Here is a 24,701-nt window from a genome sequence, read left to right as displayed (position 1 = left end):
CTGTCTTCCTCTTCTTTACAAGGAAAAATCAAATCATACAGTTTTAAGTGACATGAAAAAATACAGAAAACTAACTCTCTTTTAGATGACAACGGGAATTATCAAAACATTAATCTGAGAACCTATTCACTTAGTTGCCCTGTGATATACTGGTTATTTACTTATGTACTTTGAATGGCTCATCAGAACAATTTTACCCAATGAGGTAATATGACAGAAATCCCTTACTGTGTTTTCGAGTAATTTTGCTACACGGCTTCTGTGTTTTTATTCATTCATCTGTTTGACAAACTTCCATTATTCCTTTCTACCACCCTCCAAGATCCTAACACTTCTCAGTTGCCAGAAAACTTCTTTCAATTCCAAAGTAACACGCACATTTCATAAGAATTTTTACTCTTTTAATGCCTATCTTTCTTCCACCCACGAGAAAGTGGCTGTGTTATCCTTATGGAATAACCCTGCCAGAATCTATAGGCAGAGATGGAAGAAAGGAAACACTAGCACTAGTATCATATGACAGTGTTGTGGGTTACTCCTCTTCAGTATGGTGATTTCTATCAGCTCTCATGCAGAAAGTTAACACTCTTACTCTCTAACCCATGATAGTATTTTTCCTTCACAAAAGTAAGCACATGGCAACCACCAAACTCAAGCTAATACAAAAAGCAGATGGTATGCTTTAAGAAAGGCTGAGACTGACATCAAGAAAAATTCTGTGCATGAGTATCAAATTTTATGTAAAATAAAACTTTGTTTTTAAACTGGGTCAAATCTTTAAACAAACTGCACAAGAGAGGAGACCAAAATGGTTTCAGTTTGGAACAAACATAATTCTTTCATGACCTATTAGATTTAAACAATCACCCCCTGCTCCTCCTTGGCATCAGGAAACTTTCTCTATTGCATACAGCTATTTTTAAGAGATCGAATATTTCCACACCTCCTGTCTGAAGGTACTAAGGACTAATCTTGAGTGCTAACTCACACTAAGGGATGAAACATTTGCTCTCAGAACAGAGCAACACCTGGGAAACTTACCTTATCACTGTCTAGTGTGTTCTGTGAGGTTCGTGAGGCAATTGAAATAGTATCAGGTTGGCTGCTACCATCTCCCTGACTGTCCAGATCCTCGCCGTCTCTGCAAATAATTCAGTTTTCATTACAATATTAGCATTGTGTTTGTAATGTGTTCGTTCCCTACTTGCAACTCTAAAGAAGGGTTACCTAAACAGTGTGGCAATGGACACCAGCCAGGCAAACTAACATGCAAAAATCAAATATTCAGCACTTAATACTTTGTTCTGTGCTTTAAGAGAACAGATTTGTTTGCTCAAGGTCTACATCATGTAGAATTAAGGCAACAACCAACCAGCCAAAACTACGTCAAGAAACGTGCACAGCCACTTAGCCAAAGCTGGCAAGCAGAACACTCAGTCACACATTTTAAGCTCCATGAAAGGAAACCAAAGACCTAACACATGCAGAACTGTAAAAATCGAAAATGTACAGCTATCCTGTACTGCAGTTCCAAATCCATTCTGTAATGGTTGAATGTACACAAGTCATGGACTGTTCCGAGCAGAAATATCACAAATTCAGCATTGCAGGAAACTGGAAATTCTTGCTTTTGTCCAATTTACTGAGTCATTAGAAATGCAATACTACAGAGGAAAGAGCACCGTTGTGTACTTAGAGATCTCTGATTATTTTAAACTCCTTACCTTCTTCCTTTCTGTTTTGTTGTTGGTGCGGTTTTGGGGATGTGGATCGGCTCTTTCAATGCTCCTTTCAGATGAATGGTCCTTTCTTGTATCACTTCCCGGATGTGTTTGATCCAGTCCTGTTTATTCTCTATACTGGATGCCTTTGATATGCAAAAGAAATAAAACCCCCACAATGGACTATTACAGCTGAGAAGATCCACACATACAGTTAGCTAATAAACACAAAGAGGAAGGCATAAAGAATCAGTTTGTGCATAATTTTTGAAAACCTGAACAGAGAAAAGTAAATTCAAGCTAGTTGTCTTCGTTTTGAATTGCCAACACTTCTTTATGCTTTTCAACTTTATTAACATTGTTAATTTAAAAACCATTTTATTTTAGATTCAGATTCCTCTTTCATAACTTGAAGGCTAAAGCCCTGCACACATCTTATGCAAGACAGGGGAGGCTGAATTCCATTAATAATACCTTGAACACTGGTATTTTAAACTCATGCTATGCTTTAGGTTAACTCTATATAACAATCTACTAACATTGAAAGAAAAATTAACTTATACTGCAACACATATACTTCAACACATTTCATGTAATACTTTTCCCAATTTTGAAACATACCTGGAAGCAGAAAGCTGATTTTTATAACTGCCTGCAACATATCATCTATATTTTTGAGATATCCTGGAAAAGAATTGATACACAGCTGCCCAACCTGTAATCTATTTGTTTAATCCAATTTAACCCTGTACCTGAAATGCTATTAAATATAAATGTTATTGCAGATCTAAAAAAATTATTATATAACTTCCCATTATCTTAATTGCTGTCTCCTGAAATAATTGGCTTTGAATATATTATAAATATTTAACGTACTATAAATATTTAATAACTAGAGATTCTAAAGGGATGGAGAAAGTTGCAGGAACAGATGAACAGTTAGGAAAAAGATTTCTGTTTTCTTTTACAAGCAAAAAAATTTAGGAAAAGAAGCCAAACACAGAATTTTGTTAAATCTTTTTTTTTTTTTTTTTTTTTTTGTGGAACTTATAATACTAATGAGCTAAGGAAGTGCTAGTTTTCAACCTTGAAAAACAAAAAAAATCAACAAAATTATTGAAAAGCTTCATATACCATGCAAGCTATTTAAATATCCTATGCTCAAAGTAAAGATAAGTAAAGTGATCTTATGTCGAGAGCCCTTAAACAAAACCCCTTATACTGTTCTACCCTGGGAGGATCATTTCAGCCTGAAACGCACTTTCTCTGAAATTACAGGAGTATTAAGACTGAAAAAGTTTTATTATTTTGTGATGTTATATTTCACTTCATTGCAAAAAACTTATGTGAGCTCTTCTTAGCCTGTAATTCCCTAGGAAAACATATAAATCTGAGTGGCAACATGTAAATTTAAGTGGACATTTTACAGTGGCGTCATTGAGTAGTCACCAAATATATATGTAAAAATATAAACAACTTTAATAGTAGGTGTATTAACCTGTAAATGGGAAGATTAACTTTTTTTCAGCTCAACACAGCTAAGAGAAACAAAATAAAAGTTTCAAAGCTGATGCAGTCTCAAAATATGTTAAATTACCCACTAGCTCCATGTGGTATTACAAAAAAGTTCTCCAGTTGAAAACAGTATGTTCCAGGTTACATACCAGAGTCACAGGAAGAACTGATTTCGCCATTCTCCTAGCTAGGCAAAGAACACTACTGACACTTGTAAGTTCCCCAGACACAAAATTTATAGGCATTGCATGCAGTGTCATCCAAAGGCAAGTATCTTCACAAAAACTTGTAGCCCACAGAAAGACATAAAATCTTATGGAGTGTTTCGATGTCTGCATAAAAATATGGGCTATGAAAAACAGCATCACCAACAAGCAGTAATGACTTGAGCACAAAATGTAACACTGATGGCATGATTTGTCTGTGGCATATCAGTTGGTCTGTCAGCTAGTGGCTGAAGTCTTCAAGCTATAGAAGTTCATGGGATCAAACCTCTTCCTGCTCTGATTTGTGAAAGCAAATTTGTTTAATCCTTCATTAGACGACACAGATTCTTCTCTGCTGTTAAGCCAAATAAGTTAGATACATACCACATCCTTCACACACAAAGGAAAATTCTCTGTCAGCAGCTGTCCCTCTCAAAGGAGGAAAAGTCATAACTTGTTGCCTTCTCAACAAGTATGAACAACAACTACAAGATTTAGTATAGACTGTACAAGCACATCTTCTAAAATTACCTTGAGAACAATTTTGTTGTCTGAAGTTGGTGTCCTTCCAACCCATAGAGCAAACTTGCAGGGATCTCCTTCTACGTGTTCTGTGACACCCAGTTCAGAAGTCTGGAATTAAGAAAAACTTGTTAGGATGGCATGCCATTTTTTTTCTCAGAAGCTGCAAAGGGATGCTAATGTTCTAAAATAATTGAGCTCTGCTATTTAAGGTGATTTTTAGAAGCTTAAGACTTAACAGACACGCTAGAGAGAATCCTTTATTCTGGTGGTAGTGGTGAAGGTTTCTTCAAAAAAAGAAGAATTGCAAGCTAAACAGTTTTTCCTTTAAAGTAACAATAAACAATAGCATTTATAATCTGAACACCAAATTATTTATTTTACATTTTTGACTTGACAATAAAAGCCTTATAACTGTAAAGATACGTGTTTGGTAAAAATAAGTGTTGGCTTTTCTCCTTGTTACTTTCCACCAGGGAACACTCACTACTTATTGATTTTTATGTTTTCTCCCAACTAAGATATGCTTAAGAAATCTCTCAATATCTTCTAAAACTCTGATCTCTTTTCTGCCTTTGGAAGCCTTTGCTAGTATGTTTTCTTCACTCTGAAATGGATTAAATCATTCAGAAATGCAGTTTCCCTGGAGAATTTTGTGGGACAACTACATTAACAATCAGTCTTTGGAAATGTTCTAATGTCAGACCTTAATAGCTAATTATCATCCAAAACGCTTTCACTTTTCCAACTGGAACATCTCAATCATGTGAATCGGCTTCCAGTTGAACAATTCATATAGGCTCTGCTCCAAAAAAATTATGAACTAAGAAATATAGCTCAAGCTACAAGAACCCTCGCTCCTAAGACAGCTGCTAAGCATTCTTAAATTATTAGAAGCTGTATTTTTCCCCTCAGTATGCATCATCACTAGCACATACATAATTCATTGCAAGAGATGTTGGATATGCAGTACTTGAGTAAAGGTAATTTTTTTGTCTCATTTGGATGCCAACTTGTTTTGCTGTTTGGTTCGGTTTTTTTATTAGAAAAAAACCACACAGTAGAACCATCCTTTCAGTTTTGTCATCTCTTTTTGATAAAATGGAGTCTTCACAGAAATACTTAAAAGCCTGTAATGCATTTTAAACTTGACTCACCAAGAGCTGCTATGTGTGTTAAAAAGCCTGTAAAAGACTTAAACCAACATTACAGTATGTAAATTAAAAAATACTACACTGCCCAATCTAAAGAGTCTGAACAGGCAAGATAATACAATTTTTAATGTTGTTTATTTTTTAAAGCCTAGAAAATTTAGAAGCCTTGGTACGCTTGCGAATATTAATTTTACAAGGGACAACTAAGGGACAATGCAGTAGAGGTCTGTACACTAAGCGGTGGCAAAGTAGACAATACACTGTTCAATGTCCCTTTCAATGCTGGTAGGCATCAAGTGAAACTAGTGTGAAGGAGTCAGGTTCAAAACCCAGCACAGGGAGGTTGGCTTGTGCCCAGTAGGTAGCTGAGCAATACAACTCTTTGCAAAGGACAAAATGCTAAAAGTCTGCATGAGGTCCACAGACAAGCTCACAGAAGAGAAATCCAAAGCAGGTTACTGAATGCACAGAAAACACACTCAGGTGAGGAAGCCTCTGAACTGCAGTTACTGGTGACTGGGAGAGTGTTCTGGCAAAGTAATACCTGCTTGCCTTGTTCCCACAGCCCTCCTTCCGAATTTGCTTTCAGACACTTTATCTCTTGCCAAAGAAGTTCATTAACACATTTTTCCACTAATACAAGTTTTGCCATTGGCTATCCTGTGCTGTGGAAACCATGATGGTCATCATGCCCAAAGAGAAGAGAAGGACCTCACTTTTGTAAAACCACCTTCCAGAGGTATGAGACAGGATAATGTGCAAAAAAGATCTTTAGCTCAAATCAACACACATGCTTTCAACATCAGTATGAACGCCTTTTCCAAAGATCAAACTATAAGAATTGCTATATTAGTAAGCTGCAGTACAAGATACCTTGCTAAACAGAACATGAAGACAAAAAGAATGCTTGTATTTTAAAAATGAGGCACAATAGGAGTCTTCAAGATTTCCAGCAGCTTCTCTAGGACTCAAGGCTATTAATAAATTCCTGCCAGAGGAAATGACATTAAAAGCTTACAGAGTCGGTTTTTCAGCTCTGCCTCCTCCCTCATGTAATGCCTTGGCAGCTGATGTTACCCTCCAGTACACCAGAAGTTTTTTGTATTTCAAGCTTTTGAGAGCACCAAAGAAAGGTGTGATAAACAAAAGAGCTGCAGCTGTGTTACCTGCTAGCTTCCTTATATCAGAAAGGAAAGCAAGTGTTGGAAATGAAGTGACAGAATATGAAAAGTAAGATACAGAAAAAAGAGGGGTTTTGAACCAACCAGCTTTACCAGTTTGGACACAGAGGTGGGAAGGGGAAAAGAACAAGGAAAAGGAGCTGAAGCAGGGAGAAGCAGCTCAGTATTTATATCAACAACACTTAGTCATATATCCCAATAGGCTCAATAGAAGAATAATCTCTTTTACAGCATGATTCTGAGAAGTAAAATAATTTCAAGTACTTGTTCTAAACTGACTGGTAGGAAAGCTAACCTTGCCTCCAACAGAAGCAGAGCAAGCCATGGGAGACCATCTTCTCACCTGGCTACCTAAATTTACAAGTGTGAATAGTGCTCTCACCCAAGTCATCCAATTGACAGAAAGGTAAGGATATGAAATCCACAACCACATTTTGCAAAGTATACATGCTACAAACGAGGAAAGCAAGAGAGGAATTTGTTGGGTTTTTGGGGTTTTTTTGTTTGGTTGGTTTTTTTTTAATGGGAAGAAAAGCATTTCCATCTTTTACATCCTTTCAGTGGACCATAAGAGCTGTAATTTTATTTACAAAGTATTATTTTAAGACTACTAGTCTCAGTAGACATTCTGGAACTTTTCCACAACAAGGAGTTCTTGTCTTTCCAGATCAGTATGTGTAGGATATCCACCAAAATGAATCCTTAACATGAATATTACTACAACAGCAATAGTAAACAAGCAAGATGAAGGCAGCTTGTCAACTCCTTCCATCTTTATCCTTTATACAAATAAGCCTTAAAGAACCAGCAAATCATACACATAATTAAGACAAAAATCAGTCCAGCCCAATCTTGACTTTCCTTTGTCCTGACACACCAAGATTGACACATAGCCTTCAGTAGTTGCTTTCTGCTTATTCTTTCTCCACAAAAGCATGACAAAGCAGCAAAATTAGAAGATTCAGTCTACATTCCAAGGCTGTTCTTTCAGTGCAATAGAATGGTTGTTCAAGTACTTCAGGCACATTTAAATCATCTGAGCTTAGTTGCAGTCTAATCTAAACAACTTTCTAAATATGATCACTTGTTCTCTCATACTTACAAACAGTTTACTCTTGTAAATGTACTTGCTCCTTCCACTGGAGTCCTTTACTTCTTTACTGAAAACCAAGGACATCTCAAAAAGGAAAAGGTGCCTCTCTCTTCCCTTTCGAATTAGAGTTTTTGGGTCCCACACTTGGAAGGATTCTTGAAGGATGAGCTCTCCCTGAGATTCTATATTTTCATCAAAGCCTAAAAAACATGAGAGGAAAGGTTCACCAAGAAAAGTTGATAATACAAGGACATTAAAAAGCACAGCTTCTGTTTATTAAGTGATATGATTTCCCCACCCCAAATACAGCTTGCAAAAGATGGGATTCCAAGGAAGCAATAAAAACAAGACTTGATTTCAACATTGCAATATACTAAATGTAACTGTAGCTCAAGTCTGTATCTAAATTTAGAGATCCAACTGTTAAGAAGTTTATCAACTCCTCTGGCAGTATTTCACCAACAAATGACAGATCTGTCTATGTCAGCTTCTGGTAACCTCTTCTGTGATGAAAATGATTTCTCTTATAAGCTTCCTGCCACTGTAGGAAGTGAGCAACTTGCAAGGACACAGAGAGCACAGCCGGTTGTTCTGACATCTGCAAGCTTCCAAATGCCACCTTTTCTGGTGATACACCTTCCCTACCATCTACACAATAAGGATGCAAACATGTTCCAGTAGGGGATGAAAAAATGATGGCAGCTTGGAGCTGCTGCTTTGTGATCAGCCTGCCTTTGAGGCATTCCAGCATTGGTCCACAATAAAGAAATATCAACTGGTTTACTTATCTTGAGACATAACGTAGAGGTGAAGATTGAGAATATCAACAATTTTACTTTCACTATAGTGGTACAGTGTTCTCCCAGTTTAATATGCAGCTTTAGCACTGAAGGATAAATTAGTCTACCATACTCTTCCAAGTGGTATTAAACTGCATTTTAAATAGATACTGCTTGTCGATATTCTCTGAACAGAAAAGCACCATCCTTCTTGAGAAAACAACAGTTCCCACTGTTCTAAACAGGGCAACAGTATGGAGAGCATTAGAGACAAGTTGCATCAGGATGTTAATTCAAAATCCTCCAGAGACATAAAGAGGAAATGTGCTCGCTCACTATATTTGTCTAATATAGGCTGACTCAACAATACATGCAAGATTTGTTACAAAACCAACTTATGTAGAAGATTAGGATATTCTCCAAAGTCGTATTTCCAGTGTTAAAAGATTATTATCAAAGCTGGTCAGCATTTATACTAACACCGCCTCCTGAACAAAGCATTTGGAACCCATCTGGCAAACTGACCAACATCACTATTGTTAAAAATCACGGAGGAGAGGTGATTTTGAGCATTCCCATGATCAAGGATCACATGTCAAACCAAGACGAGTTTTATAGTAACTTTCTTGATACTGGAAATTCCATGACAAGCTCCATTTTACTACTAGAAAACAGACAGGAAGAAAAGGAATATTAACTAAAAGCACCTATAAGTCTTTATTCAGCAACTGCAAGGTAAGGTGGCTCCTGCCTTTAGCTCAAAAAAACCCCCAAAGAAAACGGCTTTTATTACTAAATGTATGATGGCACCATCATACATGATAATGTGCCAATTACAAGACAGATTTTGGCAGAAAGCTGTTCTAAGCACATAGAAGCAATTACATCCAACCTTCACTGTCTGCCATGAACATGATTATGCTGTTCTAGCTAAGGCTCAGCCTAAATTGGCTTATGCTGACATTTTACTGCCAGAAGATATATTTCATTGCAACCAGAAGTCTGCTATGGAACAGTCAGCAAACAGATGTGAAAACGACAAACTTCTTGGAGACACATATTCGATGCATAAATCAGCAAAATCACCTCTAATACACTTATGCATCTCAAAGAATCCAAGGATACTGGTTGGAAAATGTAGCCAAAGCTATCATATCTGACCACTCACCTATTATATTTTAGGTGAGTAGAGGAGAAGTTGGTTAGTCTACATATTTTTCAAATCTGCAGTCGCAGATCAGGATGAAAGAACATTAAAAAAAAATAACAAAACTGTACTAGTTGTCTGTCACAATTCATTTTCCTACATAAGTCTGCATTTTATATACCCTCAAATAAAAGTTATATAAAATACAAACCTAGAGATAAGAAAAAGTTCACATTCTTCAGATCTTCTCAACATGTAGTAATATAGAAAGGTATTAATCAAACTTAATCTACAGCATATGACTGAACTGGAAAGCCAGTTTGAATCCTTACCTTCCAGCATGCTGAGGTGCATGGCGTCATTAGCTCGCTTTGGCACACTAAGCATTACCTCCAGGCCATCCTTAATCTCACCTTTACCTTCTTCACAGCATGTGAGCAGCTCCTGCAAAAGATAAGCAGACATGAACACTCTCTGTCATGTGTTTCTACACTGAGGCAATAGACAAATACTACTTCTAACATATTTTTAATCTTCTTACTCTGCCAATGACATGACAGCATACTTCGTATTTATCATGATGTGTTCTTCAAGGAGCAACCCAAGCTTTCAGCTAACCGCCTCTAATTTAAACAAGGTCATCTGCTTAATAAGAAATCTTTAAAAGTTACATTAAGGACAACATTTTTTCTGGTAAGCACAGACACAGCTATTGGATGCAGTGCTACACCAAGGCCCAGAACAATGCAGCTGCCAAGTCATGAAGATGGTGGAAAGCGGTAGGGCACAAAAGGACCCCTTCCTCCCATGTCAGTTTCTGCTTCACTGCACCAAAGACCTGCTCTGTACTACTGCTGATAACAGGATTTACATTGTTCCGTTTTAAGTATTCCATGAATTACTCTATTCTGTGTTCACGCCGTTAAAAACATCCTACAGACAAAACTTTTGAATACAAACAAGCATCAACTAATGGACAGAAGTTAGAGAATGGAATATGCTGGAACATAGTGGAATTTAGGGCAATGCAGTTCCCTGCCCATTCAACATCCCACAGATATTAACATAACAGCACCTTAGCTGATACTTAAATTTCCTCACATCCTTTAAGTATTTGAACAGTATCAAGATAAAAAAGGACATATTATGTTCCTTCTATTATTCAAAAGGCCCACTTGATTCATTCCCTCAGGTTAAATTCCCTTTTCCTTTTTAAAGACAAAGCCAGGTGATTCCCATTATTATCATCATTACACTATTAGTATTTAACTGCCAATACTACCATCACAGCAAACCACTACATCATCACACTTGAATTTTGCATGACAACTCCACAGAAAAGTGAGTGTAACTATAAATATTCTCCAGGAGGCACAGATGACAAGCAGCTTTAATACTATTTGGAAAACCAAGCAGAACTTCTAGAACTGTAAAATGTTTCAGCTATAATTCAAGCTTTGAGCTCTCCATCCTTCCATATTTTACCTATCTCTTCTTATAGGAAAGGGGGAAAAAAAAAGAAGTAGAAAAAGAAAACACAGGAACCACCAAATAAATCAATTTTACTACAGAGCAAAGCCATCTATCCCATCACTTCAACAATGTAGCAGCTAAGGCATGTTTAAATTTAAAAAAAATAATTGTTGAAATCAACACCACAAAATTTCTGAAACACCACAGCCTAGAGTATTTTTGTAAGTTCTAACAATCAAATTGCACCTTTTCACAAGGGGAAGCAAACCGTTTGTTTCAGTTAAAAATGACAGACTTGTTTTCATCCACCTTGACCTGAAATACCCTTCAGTGTTTTTCAGGAATTTTAGAAACACTCATTCATTGCAGTTCTCAAGTAAAAAGGGGAGAGACAGATCAGTTACAGTGCTTTTGCAGGCAATTATTACAAAGCAAGCAATGCCACCTAACAGAGACCTAGTGCAGTTCAAGAACACTGCTGCTCACTGTCCACTAAATGAAAGCTCTAACTACAGGTTTCCAAGTTTTGTTTATTTTAACAGCTACTATTACTTGGCATTTCCAGGCAACATTACAAGTAACAACTGTTTGTGCAACATCTCTATGGGTACTCAGTAAGTATATATAAATATACATGTACATATATTATAATTTTATATATATGTAAATAGATAAAAATTATATATTTTACAGTCCTTAATACCATAAACATAGCTAATGGCATGCCAAAATTTGTTACAGAAGCCATTATAAAAATGTGTCTGTCTATATGGCCAATAATTACTTTTTTACCCTGGAAATGCAAATTCTATTTTCTAAGTAAACATTTGTAGAGAAGTATCTTTTTGGATTTACAGGAATCTGGACAAAAAGTTTCTTATTTATGCCTTCTGTCATTTTCAGTGGTCTCCTAAAAAATATTGCAGCAATATTTGAGGCTGCCCAGGATGCTGTAGTCTCAGAATGTAGAGTAAAAAACAGCCCTCTTGATTTCAGCAAGTGCTTTGCTTTTTTAAGAACAGCAGAATCAGATGAAAAACTTTAAATTAATACTGACCTTTAAAAGAAGCTGGTACTTTGTTATCCTTTGGACAGGTTTGATAAGGTAAGAGGAGATAGAGTTGGCTAGTCCATGTCGTTGCTGTATCTCCTACATGAAAAATGCAAATAGCACCAACACTCAGATATAGATTGCTTTGAGGGCTATGCAATAATACACATTATCTACAAATACTATTTTAGCAAGGAGAAATAAAAAAAGACATGATAACGAGATATTCAAGTCACAGCAAACAGTTATGTTGTGCATCTGCCCACTCACTTCACACAAACAAAAGACTGAGGCATTTCAACAAACCTAAATACAAATAGCAACAATCAGGCATACCAAACATGCGGCAACGCCCTTTTTAAAAAATTAAAATCTCTATTGCTTTTGTTACTTACAAGAGAGAAAAGAAAACTAATTTCAGTGTTCCAGGGAACAGCCAAGACTATCACAGGAAGGCTGAGGTGGACGTTTCTTAGCACCATTTGCTAGTTTAACTGTTAATGGTCATGGAAATAGTTTTCCCCCACAAGGGGGAGCACGAAATAATATTTTCTAACTAAAGGAAAGAGGTTACCAAACACTTAAAAAGAAAACAGCCACTTACAAACAAACAAACAAAAAAAGACCTCCACAAAAATAAAAGAGGAAAACAGAACTAGATGGGATAAATACTAGATTTCAAGTACTGATCATGGCTGAACTCCACGGCCAGCATTTGCCATTTATCACAGTATCTGATATATTTTAATCACACACTTTCAAACAGCAAGTTAGGCACTGCATCTATGTGCTTTCTAACCATGATTACAGTATCAGAAATTCCGAAGATAGGATACGCATGACATTTTTACATGGTCCAGTGGTGGCATCAATGGAAATTCCTGAAGTTACCTGTGCACAGAATTAGGTCTTCACACTTCTAATCCACTTTAGGTGGATTAGGGGATAGAGAGCTCTGGACACACTGGTAAAACAGAGGATCAAAGGGTGCTCCTTTGGAGGTGGTGGCAAGAACTTATTTCTAATACAGTTTTATCAGAGCCCTTTCTGTTTTTTTTTTTTTTTTTTTTACAATAGTATTTACTAAGTTTTTCTTTGAATTTTTTTGGTCATATCTGCCTGATTTCCTGTAACTTACCTTCTTTTCTTCAAATACTGTAAACTTTAGGGGCGTCACAGAAAGGCTTTACCTTATGATGTTCAGAATCTCCATCTCCTCAGTGATAGACTTTTTAAATTAAGACCAAGAACTTCTGGGAATTTGTTTTTTATTATGACTTTCACTCTACTTCTACTAACAACTCCAAAAAAGTTTGTGGTGTCACTATACAGCTAGTGGCTCAGCACAACGGAGAAGGAAACAAAAAAGGGGTAGAAAGCACCCTAATTGAATCATCTTCATACATGTTCAACCAAAATTCATTCAGTGTGGCCAAAATTCCTTCATAAAACCTCTAACAGCTGCTACATATTGGTCCTTTCCTAAGCAGAATATTACACATAGACCAAGTAACCTTGGGACTGAATGAATAAGGTGGTTGGTTTAGCAGCTCTCAACAATGGCAGTCAACTGAATTACCACTACACACAATTTGAGGGTGCTCCAAAAATTTAACAAAGATTTCCATCTTTATTACATATAATACAAACCAAGCACATAAAAATTCTAAGATTTGCAGAATGTACTTGTGGGAGATGAAGATTCATGTCTCAGCCATTGCTGCCAGAACCTGCTTCCAGTTCTGAACTGCTCTGACACGTGACAGCAACTTTTTACATTTGATTTGACAGCTTTATGAGACCAACTGAACAATATAAGTTAACCATATGAGATACAGTATTAATTTTCTTAAGCTGACACTAAATTGCAGCATTAGTACTGGGAAATTTGCATTTTCTTAAGCAATCAGGCACTCAGCATAACTGCAAGTACATGAATCAAACTGCCAAAGCATACACTTTCAAGACGGACACAAAGTACTTACGTCAAAGTATGCTCCTGCATGTTCTAATATCAGCTGGGTAGAATCTGGCTTATTTTTACAGTAAGTAACATACATTTGGAATTTGTCTGCCTGCAGAACAAAACGCAAATTTACACAGGTTATCAGAGAGCATCATTTCTGTCTCGAACTTTTTACAGTTATCAGATACCTTGTCTCTCAAGAAATTGAGAAAATACACAGAAATATTTTTCCAAACTGGTAGCATAAGAACATATATCAGACAAGTAAGACTGAAAACAATAGCAATGTATGCAAAAGTAGATTATTCATAGCTAAAACAAAGATACCAAATCAGACCTGAAAGCACGTTTAGGCAACTTGCATAAACTTCAAGAGCAGCTAAGCATTGCCATCTAACAGCAGTGCCTTATTTTTTTTCTCCTAGTTAAAGATACACGCATTTTTACTCAAATTTGAAGCAAGTGGTATTTTTACAAATTTTATGAATTAAAAGGGGACCTGAAATCAAGAATCCGTCCCTTCATGCTTCCTATCTCCCTTGTTACTTCTAAACATAAGTCTGACTTCATTACCCAAGTGACAAAGCAGTGTCCAACATCTTCTGGTAACTGTTCATATTTTTCCAGCTCCTTGAGAAATATACTATGGATAGAAAAGAAACAAATAGTACAGAGGCACATGAAACATTTTCATTAAAGCAGCTGATTTGTTGTTTGTGAATAAAGGCAGTTACAAAACGTGCTGCAATTCATACCAACAGAATGAGTTAAAGAAATAAAGATAACAGGAATGGATAAAAATGTGCAATAACGGAAGTAATATAAACTGTAATTCAATATAAATTCTGATGTGAAGATCAGGAATTGATCCAGCAGACATGCAGTTAACACATAAGAGTACACAAAAATTTTATAACTACTGCTGTTCTCCATCAAGGTTTCCTACTGTTTCAGTTTCAAGAAAAGCTTAGCCTCCATCTCAAGAAAAAAAAAAAAAAAAAAAAAAAAAGGAGGTGACTTGCTTTCTACATGCTCAAGTTACCAAAAAGCATACAAAGAACTGTAAAATTAGGTTCTGGAGTACGTTAGGTATATTTCATTACTTAAAAGAATCACAACCCAATACAAACACCAATGAATTAACAAAGAGGGAAGATTCAGAACAAGACTTCTGTATACAGATCTGCCTAGGAACCATTCCACTCAGAAGAAACGTAGTGGACAAGCCTCTTTCATGCTCTATACTCAAGTAAATGTAACAATGGCAGGGCATTACCACAGAAGCTTCAAAGAGCCCCGAGTGAGCAGGGAGCCCTAATCCTTCCCACTAGCAGTTGCATTTAGAAATCAGCAATGAGGGTTCTGAAGGAATGAGTGTCTTGAACTGATGTTTGTGCTATACCTGCATTCTACTGAGTTCAGTGGTTTCCATCTCTTTAGAACTGGAAAACCTACAGCAAAATTTTAATGTATTCAAATAATTTTTTAAAAACTGAGAGATGTGCAATTCTGAAAAAGACAGTTTCTAATGGTGTACCTACCTGGCTTCAAAAAGCAACAACTGAAACAATTTAGCAATGCAAGAAGAAATCCTTTAGATTTTTTTTATGGTAAAGCATCCATTATTCATGTGCACAATATTTTCATTAGGAAATCCCTCAGGTCATCATATGAATTTAGCAGTAATATGGAAATGGAAGATAAGTCACTCACTTATTGTGGAACTCATAGATTTCCTGCATGTTTCCAAAGATAATGTGTTCTTTGTTTACAATACCAGGTGGAATCTCCTCGACTCCGCTTGTCATTTCCCACAGATATGTCTGCCCAGAACAAAAAAGATGCATGAAAAGTCATGATAAACTCTGAACAGAAGCACCCAGATATCTGTAAGCATACATTCCTGGAGAGAAACTGGGGAAGATCACATAGCATCACCATCTCCAATTGTGACAGTACCTGTTGTGTCAAATATATGTTGTGATTTTGACAGTGAAATCCACATTCTAAACCTGACAATTTAATACAGTCCCTGAGACATCATCATTTAAAATGCAAAGTGTTCTTGACAATCTCTAATGCTTCAGGATATTCCTTATCAAGGTCATGTCTGCAGTCTAAAAGTTCATGCTTTGTGCAACAGCCAACACTGAATATTACTTGCTTCAGCATAACAATTAGTGGGCACTTTTCCATGGAATCTCTCTGAATTTCTATTCAAAAAGTCAGCGAGTAGCAGAACATGTGATACAGATAATAAGAGCATTAACACAAGCTCTTCTCTATTGCTGGCAAAGCAAATAAAGTAAACTCCTCCTTTTTCCCCTCCCCTCTCTAAAACAAAAACCCCCACACTTTTATGAATTGGGAAAGAAGCAAATGCTGAAACTCATTACTGACAAAAGGAAAACATATAGGATGAGTTCTGAAGTGGCTGTTATCAGATGTAACTTCAAGCTTCTTCTTTATAGCAGAAAAGGTACTTAATTTGGCCTATGACTGCAAACCAATCATGCTCAGCTATTAAAACCAGAAAGAAACAGAAAGCAACTGACTGAATCCTGTCTTCAAAGATCAGTTAAAAAAACCCCAAACCCAAACCACTTACATCCATGCATTCTCGGAGGTCTCTTACGTAAGCCTTTTCTGTCTGAATTAGCTCAGCCATAATGAACCTTAGGTGACAACAGAAAGAATAATCAAATCTCAATCTGTTAGATCATTATGAATGCATAATAACCAGAATACATCTTTCTCCTCATCAGCTTTTGCTTTTTCCACTGCTGCAAGAAAAAATGAGAACTAAAATGTGAAGAGAGACAACAGATGAAAGAAACATAAGAGGTAACATCCCTCCCATTACCAACCAGTGCAAAAAGAAATGGGGAAGGAGATGGAATTTTTTTCTCAAATGCTTTTCACAGCTACAGTCATTCAACTGTTGTCCTCCATCCTCCCTCCTCCCCTTACACACTTATTTCATGTTATTTTATAAAAAGAAAAAAAAAGCATGTTAAAAAGTCTAACATAGTTTTGAAAGTTTAAGATTTAAGTATGTGAATAAAAGGCAATAGGAACTATTGAGTAATATCACTCTTTTCACCATTTATCCGATTTCTAAACTGCCAGACAAGCCACGACAGTTGTTTCATTATCAGGATTGATTTATGCATTCTCATTGATTAAAAATAAATGAACGTATTACTCTTTCCTGCGGGCGGATTTTCGTTTTTCTTCATTAAGTTCATGAGCAGCATCACGCAGTTTCACCTCTGACCCAGGGACACTGGCTGGGATTATATCCAGCTGCAAGCTTTTGCTCTTTATTAAAGAAAGGAAGAATTGATTAAGGAAGGAGACAGGAGAAAACAAATAGCTAAATTAAATGCAAGCAAAGCTTTTTTGTCTGTCATCACACTCAGTTTTCTCTTACCGATTTATTGGAATCAGAGGAAATACCCAGAGCTTTCTCTAAAGAGGTCCTGTATTTCTCCATGCGCAGGGAAAAGTCTCTGTACCTCTTATCCACTGCTGTGACACATTTTTTAATCTCTGTTGCATGAGCATGCCCTTTTTCACAAAAGCCATCAGCCAGCTGTATCAACAACTTCACCCTCTCTTTGGTTTGCTATGAAAACAGGAAAATATCGAACAGTTACTAGCTCTACCTGTCATGAAGGGGGTCATTTTGCTTAACCTGCTACTAAGTGCAGTTGGAGAAGCCATCAAAGGAATTAGCTTCCTCCTCTCTCTTCCCAGATCTCCTTTAAACAGATACCTTTTTCTTAATAAAAACAGCACAAGATGAATATAGGTTTCCTTGAATTTTATTATTACATGACTAGAAGCAGGTTGTTTATTTTTCTTTCAAAAATGTGCTCCATATCTAACCCACAGATTAAAATTCTGCTAGGCAAGCTTTTCAGAGCATGGGTATTCTCCTCACATCAACACAAAGGGGTTCTGATGCTGAAATGGATATTTCGTTCATTACCACTAAAGCACTGGTAGTAGACCTGGCTCACAGTCTCAAGAATCTACCTCCTTTAGATATCACTGAAATGCTGAGATGGAGATAAATCTTGTTATATGCTTTCCACTTAAACAGATTAAGACTATATTCTTTAGATCTTTTTTATATTATGTCATCTTGTCACACAGTTGTTCAGCAGAAACTAAGAATAAGTAGCCACCATCAAATCTGTAATTAAGTGCTTTTCCCAATTAACAAGGTGCCTAAGACTATTCGCTTTCTTTCATGTAAATCACAAATCATTCACAATGGATGAGTTTATACCTTCACTTCTCTCTGTCTCGCTGACACCATGTCAAAACTTACTGTCAGGCCAGTGGTAGCAGGGAGTTAAGCAAAACAGTCAATAAAAACTTGACTTTTATGTCACTTGGAAAGTCAACAGTGTTGGGTTGGTGGGATTTGTTTGTTTGTTTTTCCTTTTTCCCCAATTCTTTTTCTTTCCTAATGGTCCCTCACACAAGCATTTCTTTTCTCTAAGGAATCAGAAAGGGCTAATACATCCTCTCAACAGGTAGCAAAACGCCAAGGGAGTGGCACTAACAACATCCTTTCAAAAAGGGGCACCCACGTCATCTGCTGACTGACAGAGGAAACAAGGGGGGCAGCGGTGCTCTGCTTGCTGGAAGGGATCCAGCAGAACAAAGGCAGGAGCCAAACTTGGAAGGAAGAAAATCCAAGTTTGAAAAGCACAAGTGATCTCTGTTCTTTCTGGATTCTCCTTTCTCCCTTTCCACATGTCCCATGATCATCTCCAAGTCTCTTGTCTTCTGAGTTGGTCCTTCAGACAAATGAACATTTGCTTACTTTCTTGGGCTCTATTTCTCTATGAAGAAGGGGGAGCCAAGGGGCGGAAACAGGTGATAGTCTGAACAGGTGACAAAACGAAACAGAGACAGACAAGGCTACATAAAGCTCAAGGTACTTCAGTCACACACTAGTTGCCTGTCTTTCACATGTGAAAACTGGTAAGCCTCACAAGTGACATGTGCATCTCTGTATAGGCCTCCAGAGATGCAGAGTAACATAACGCTACCATGGCTCAAAAAAGTTACAGCAGAATCACAGAATACTTCAATAAAAAGAGTAACCTAACAAGTAAAGCTTTAATTTTTCTACCATCTTCTAATTAAATCACAGCTGAATAATAATATGTCTTGTTGTATTTTATATCCTAAATGAACATGCAATAATCCTCAGACATGAGGATATAAAAGTGGAAATCAAAGGTCCTGCAATGTTCATAGGTTTTTTTAAAAACATTTTTAAGCTATCTTACTACTATTTTTTCTTGAGAAGCACATAGACCTGATGGAACAGTGATTACCTTCTGATTTATCTTTTGGTGTATTCTGTTCCCAGCAGAAATAGAGAGAGAAAGCCACTGCAAGTAAATAGATCTTGATGGACACATCGTTGGGTTTTTGATTTGTGGGTTGGGGTTTTTTTGGTTGGTTGGGTGGGGGGTGGGGAAGAGAGTGGAGAATTTGGGTTTTCTTTTTTTTTTTTTAATCTTACATAATTTTATTTATGTTACCTTTGCTGTGATCTGAAATTCTTCATGTTCTTTTAACAGCTCTTGAGTGTGCTGGATACTGGAACCAGTGGAAGTATGTGTAGATAAATAAAACTCTCCATTGTCATGAATCCATTCCAGAGCCTAAATAAAGCAATGAAGGAAAATTAAGAGAAAAGGCAATGTACTTTTGCCAGTAAAAACCATCTGTAATCAGTATCTCACCAACACAGATCGGCCACAGGTAAATTTTACTCTATGTCACCTGTGGCAATCACCTAATATCTCTACAATATCAGACAGTTTGTAACTCTGAAATAATTCACTTAGTCTATGAAGAAATGCTTAAAGAATTAAACAACTGACACATGAATCTGAATACTTCAGAGAAGTCCACTACTACCAGACTACAGTAGTCCACTATTAAAAGGTTCTAACTATGTCTATAGCTTTGTTAGTATACTTCCCAACTGAGGAAAAATCACTTTTTTGGTGCAGCATATGACAACTGTACTCAGAAGCATGCATTTTCCAACTTGTGAAAATGTACATAAGACTGCCAAATGTGTAGGCTAAACTTCCTAAGAACATAAGATTTAACTATCATTTCACTGTTTACTTGACATGTATTCCAGACTCACAAAGTTTGTAGTTACATGTACTTCTAGAAATTAAACCTGCAGCAGAGGAGGAATGGGGAGATGTATCAGTTAAACCAATTAATGTATGTATAGGCAGTAAAAGTCAAGAACCAAGAACTGCAAACTAAAATTGTTTCCTTTCCACGTTGTGGCACCTTACTTTCTCACAATTATGAACTATGCCGATCCATGTTATTATCTGTGTTCTACCCACATTAATATTTGCTGCCCTTTTAAGCAGTGGTTGTGAGGAATCCTATTCTATGACTACTGGAAAAAAAAAGAGTCCTCTCAAACTCTCACATATAAGTAAAAATCTAAAAAAATGTAACTGAAGACTGATATTAACAAATTGTTTTGCAGCCCTGAATACAGGCTACTATAGCAGTACGCAGAGGCACATGAACTTAGAAACTTCTTGGTTCTGACAAAGACAGTATCAGATGTTCAAAGAGTTTAATATAGTTTGCTTAGAACTTTCTTGTTACTAAATGCCTGTGTATCTTCTGTGTCTTCAGTAAATGCATGCAGCACTAGACAAAAATTTAACACCCTAAGAGAAAAAGTAGTAGATTGCTAATGAGTCCTCATTCTTCCTTTTATCTCTCTACTTTCAGTTTATCCTTTTATCTATCCACCTTACTAAGAACAGGAAAAGTTTTATCTTGGTGTACAGTAGATAGTATTTTTCAAGAGCATAACCTTACACTGAATCAAAAAAGGCACTGTCTGTATTATAATTCCACCAATACTTTAAGCTCATCAGTGCTGTGACTGAATAACTCTTGATTCTCTTCCTTCCACTTAGGATGCTTTTGCCTCTAAAGTGAGAACTAAAGTGAGTAGAAAGCTTTCAAAACTGAACACTGAATGTAAATGCTAGGATGCCATTTACCTAGTCACATACCAGTCCAGACGCAAGCCTGATGAGATGGGCCTGTACTTTTCAAGTATCACTGATGGAAACAACCCAACAACTCTCAGACTACTGTCAAGAAAAGGAAGATTTCTACCAACAACCTGCATGATACCCCTTGTCATTCTAAGGACAATCTTTGCAAGTGAAGACTGATTTGGACAAGCAGCATGGCTGTCACTGATAATACAAACAACATTCATTTTGCTACTTCTCACTTTTAACTTTAACCTTTTTTGGTGGGTTTATTGCACAATGCTGGAATGAATGATAATTTCCTCCCCAAATGTTGCCCTTTCGTAAGTTTTTAGCAGCTCTCTAGAGCCACAATACGACAGAAAGTTCATCTCTATATTAATTCCTACAGTTTAGATCAGTTCTCATCTCATGTGAAGCTCAGGATTGTATGGTAGAGACACATATCACCATACAAACACTGGAGAAATCAATCTGGTGATCAGGTGAGCCCTTAACTCTGGAACAATCTGAGAGCCTACTATTGCCCTCATAAACTACTCTGGTATCTGCTCCCATTGCAGTGCGTCAAGTTCTGAAAGCAAAAAGAATGGGTTCCTCCAACTTCCAAACAAAAACCTAAATGAAGACAGCAGTATTTCCATCTTTTAGCTAATCAGCGTGAAGTCCATATATAGTTTGCTTTGCTTTGTGATGACTGAACTGGTGATCGCTGAAAAATGGGATTTACAATTAAAATGCTGATAAATCTTTATTTCCAGTGTTTGACTGTTAGTCAGTAATCTCCATACAAAAGCAAGTAGGTCATGTGCTTGGCAGAGGTTGAATTTAAGGTTATTCAAAAATGGGGTGAGAGGCAGGGAAGGGGTGATGTTGGTGTTTTAAAGAGATATTAGTCTTTAACTTTACTCCAAGATTAATCTTACATTAATTTCTTTGTGAAATTATAAAAGATAGACTTTAGGAATGTCTCAGGAGACCAAACAAGACCACTAGGATTTAAGCCAGTCTACACTGGCTGTTAGAAAGAAATAAAGAAGTAGGTTTTTGAGTTCTTTAAAGTAAGTCTCACTATATTTCAGTAAGTCTAACTATGGGCGTTGTGTCTTTTTCTGCAGAACAGGAACAGATAGCTTCCTTTCTTTGTCCTATATCCAGTTTAAAAAAAAAAAAAAGTAGTAAAAAAACCACTAGTAAAAAACCCACTGCAGATCATTCCAGTTACTAGTTCTGCCTTGGAACCCCCTACCTATTTTTATGTTCTGTGTTTTGATTAGCGAAGGGTTTTTTTTGTGTGTGTGGTAGCTACTTATATTGTATTATACTTATATTTTTTTATATATATATTATATATATATATATAAAATATACTTATATTATACTTCTTTCCACACTGATAAATTCAGCAAAATACAAAGAGGTGGATCTATCATGCAAGAAAACACAAAACCAGGTACACACAGAACTGCAAAACCGAAGCCATTCAGTTATTATTTAATGAGTTATCCAACTTGTCATTTTGCTAGAACTGCCAATCAAATTAATTAGATATTCTTTTCCCCCAATATCTGAGAAAAATGTTGCTGCCTGTTATTTCCCTGGTCAAATTAGGTATGTGTATAAAAGTTAACAAGCCTAACAATTTGTCAAACACAAGTTTGCAGAAATGAGATTTACCAGTAGTGGATCAAGCTGGCAGAAGCAAAGCACTACCTTTAGGTTACAGCAGTAAAGACACCCTGCCTCAACAGATTTAGTTGTTCTGTATTAAATGAAAAGCAAATAATTTAAATTACTTTCTATATTAATCATTGATTTTTCAGCCATTTGAAACATCAAAGTCAATGGCAAATTTGTTATTGTGGGACAAGACAGGGTATGTCACACTGAAGAGGATTTTTATATAAAATCCTCACCTGTTTAGCGCTTCTTTCAAACACCACATACTGTTGGCATTGGTCAAGACGTCTTTTACGCATGGTCCAATAATGCAGCACACGGTTCTCCCTCTGGAAGAGTTCATTCAAGATATCTGAAGAAATGAAAATAGTTTTGGAGGTTATGACAACCAGTTTTGAAATACCACATTAAAATCAGTGGAATAAAATACTATATATTGTAGAATTTACAATATACTTACTGTTTCTGTTACTTTTTGTTTTGCTCTTTTTCCTGATATTCATGAAACACTGTTACTTTTTCATTATTATTTACAGAAACATTGGTTGGTTAGAGAAACTAGAGATGCAGTTAAAACTTAATACCAACACCTTTTTTTGCTCAAATATTTTTCACATAGGGACTGACACTGCTTATAAGAGAAATGAAAATGTAGGCTGATAAAGATGGTTCTTGATGGGGTTTCCTCAAAAAGGACAAGCACGCACAAGTAATCACAACATGCTTAAGTTGTCACATTAAAGCATAATAAAAAATAATCTTTCCGAATATACCAGTCTCCTATAAAATATTTTAATAATTTAATACATATAGGCAAATGTATAACCCTAGGTCACCACAAGAACAAACGCAACATAAATAGATACAGAAATCCAAGTAATAAAAAATACACAATTACTGAGTTTGTAATTTCCCTTCAAAAAAACCCCATCAACACCAACAGCAGTATAACTGAGTAAGCTGACTTGTTCAAATATGAATGTTCATTGAGCCTTGAGAGAATTTTGAGGTAATCAAATAATTAACTCCACAATTTGTTATTCCATTCCTGAGTATCAGAAACTGTCTGCCATTGAGAAATCAAATCCAAATTCCACCTTTAACCTGCAATTCCACAAGTCTGGGTTATAAATTCTTCCTGGATAGCAAAGACCTTCTGCTTACAATATGCAGAAGATCTTATCTGAACAATGCTTCTTTAATGCTTATTGGTTTTCTTCTTCAAACAAAAAAATCCTAGCAGTTTCTTGTGAAGTTCACTTTACCCACTGCTTCTTCCAGACAAGCAGCCCTACTGGACTTTGCAGCTACTGCAAACCCAGGCAGTGAGCTAAAATACATGGAAATGGGGACACCCAATGTCTCTGCCAGGCAATTCTGTCGGAAGCACATGGAACCCAAGATGAGGTCTACCAGAAGCAGAAGAGACCACAGAAAAGGCTCATTCTTCACAATAAGTCTTTATTTGCCTTTCCTCTTATACCCACAGCTGGCTATTTTCCATAATTATGAATGTAGGCTATCCGGTGCTAGGGTTCTTAAGGCCTCTGCATTCCCCTGCCCCACTGTGCGGGTCCACCATGACTAAAAGCTAACAACTCCAAGAAACAGTTTGACAGAGCAGCTCAAATAAAGGGACCCTGAGGAAAAAAAGCACCTCTTCCTCTCTCAGTGGACTCTGGGACCAACTGCAACCACTTGTCACAGCCTTCCTGAGGATTAAGAAACCTGTCTGCATCACTGCCAACACCCTCCTGCTTGGAAGCACCATATTCCCACTTGCTACAGAGCACTGAGATCACCTAGGACTTGCTTTTGGTTGGAATATGGTCACTGTGGCCAAGGTTTTCTTCCTCCTGGGCAGGCTACCTTCAAATATGCCTCAATTAATCTGTCCCTTAGCCAAACCACAAGCTGATCTCCTATGAGTCTCACCTGCTTTCTCAGTTTTATTTCTGCCTTATGCCACATCCAAAATGCTTGCTCAGAACATCTGCCAGATTTTGCTGGGCAAGGTGGGGGGGCGTGGGACACAATTATCATTATACAATGCAATACACCCAACTGCATATACCATATAAAATGAGACTTCTTAATAGTGACAAGTGAAACAGTTCTGACAAAGAGCAAG

General features: G+C 36.8%; 1 protein-coding gene across 1 annotated transcript in view; it reads right to left on the bottom strand.

The window, feature by feature from the left end:
• The window catches only part of TRIO (trio Rho guanine nucleotide exchange factor), a 253,663-nt gene that overhangs the window by 76,771 nt on the left and 152,191 nt on the right, over positions 1–24,701 (bottom strand). The window contains exons 20-33 of the mRNA XM_074899531.1: positions 22,807–22,922; positions 19,379–19,501; positions 17,242–17,436; positions 17,014–17,129; positions 16,417–16,483; positions 15,522–15,631; positions 14,382–14,451; positions 13,828–13,917; positions 11,849–11,941; positions 9,651–9,762; positions 7,402–7,592; positions 3,974–4,075; positions 1,725–1,867; positions 1,042–1,141 (exon numbers count right to left, since the gene is read on the bottom strand). Of these exons, the coding sequence (XP_074755632.1) occupies positions 1,042–1,141; positions 1,725–1,867; positions 3,974–4,075; positions 7,402–7,592; positions 9,651–9,762; positions 11,849–11,941; positions 13,828–13,917; positions 14,382–14,451; positions 15,522–15,631; positions 16,417–16,483; positions 17,014–17,129; positions 17,242–17,436; positions 19,379–19,501; positions 22,807–22,922 (1,628 nt within the window). The remainder of the gene's footprint in view (positions 1–1,041; positions 1,142–1,724; positions 1,868–3,973; positions 4,076–7,401; positions 7,593–9,650; positions 9,763–11,848; positions 11,942–13,827; positions 13,918–14,381; positions 14,452–15,521; positions 15,632–16,416; positions 16,484–17,013; positions 17,130–17,241; positions 17,437–19,378; positions 19,502–22,806; positions 22,923–24,701) is intronic.

Source organism: Athene noctua, chromosome 2, assembly GCF_965140245.1.
Source record: "Athene noctua chromosome 2, bAthNoc1.hap1.1, whole genome shotgun sequence".
In the NCBI taxonomy this organism is placed as follows: domain Eukaryota; kingdom Metazoa; phylum Chordata; class Aves; order Strigiformes; family Strigidae; genus Athene; species Athene noctua.
The sequence above is the reverse complement of the archived record's forward strand: the minus strand, read 5'-3'. Positions and strand labels throughout refer to the sequence as shown.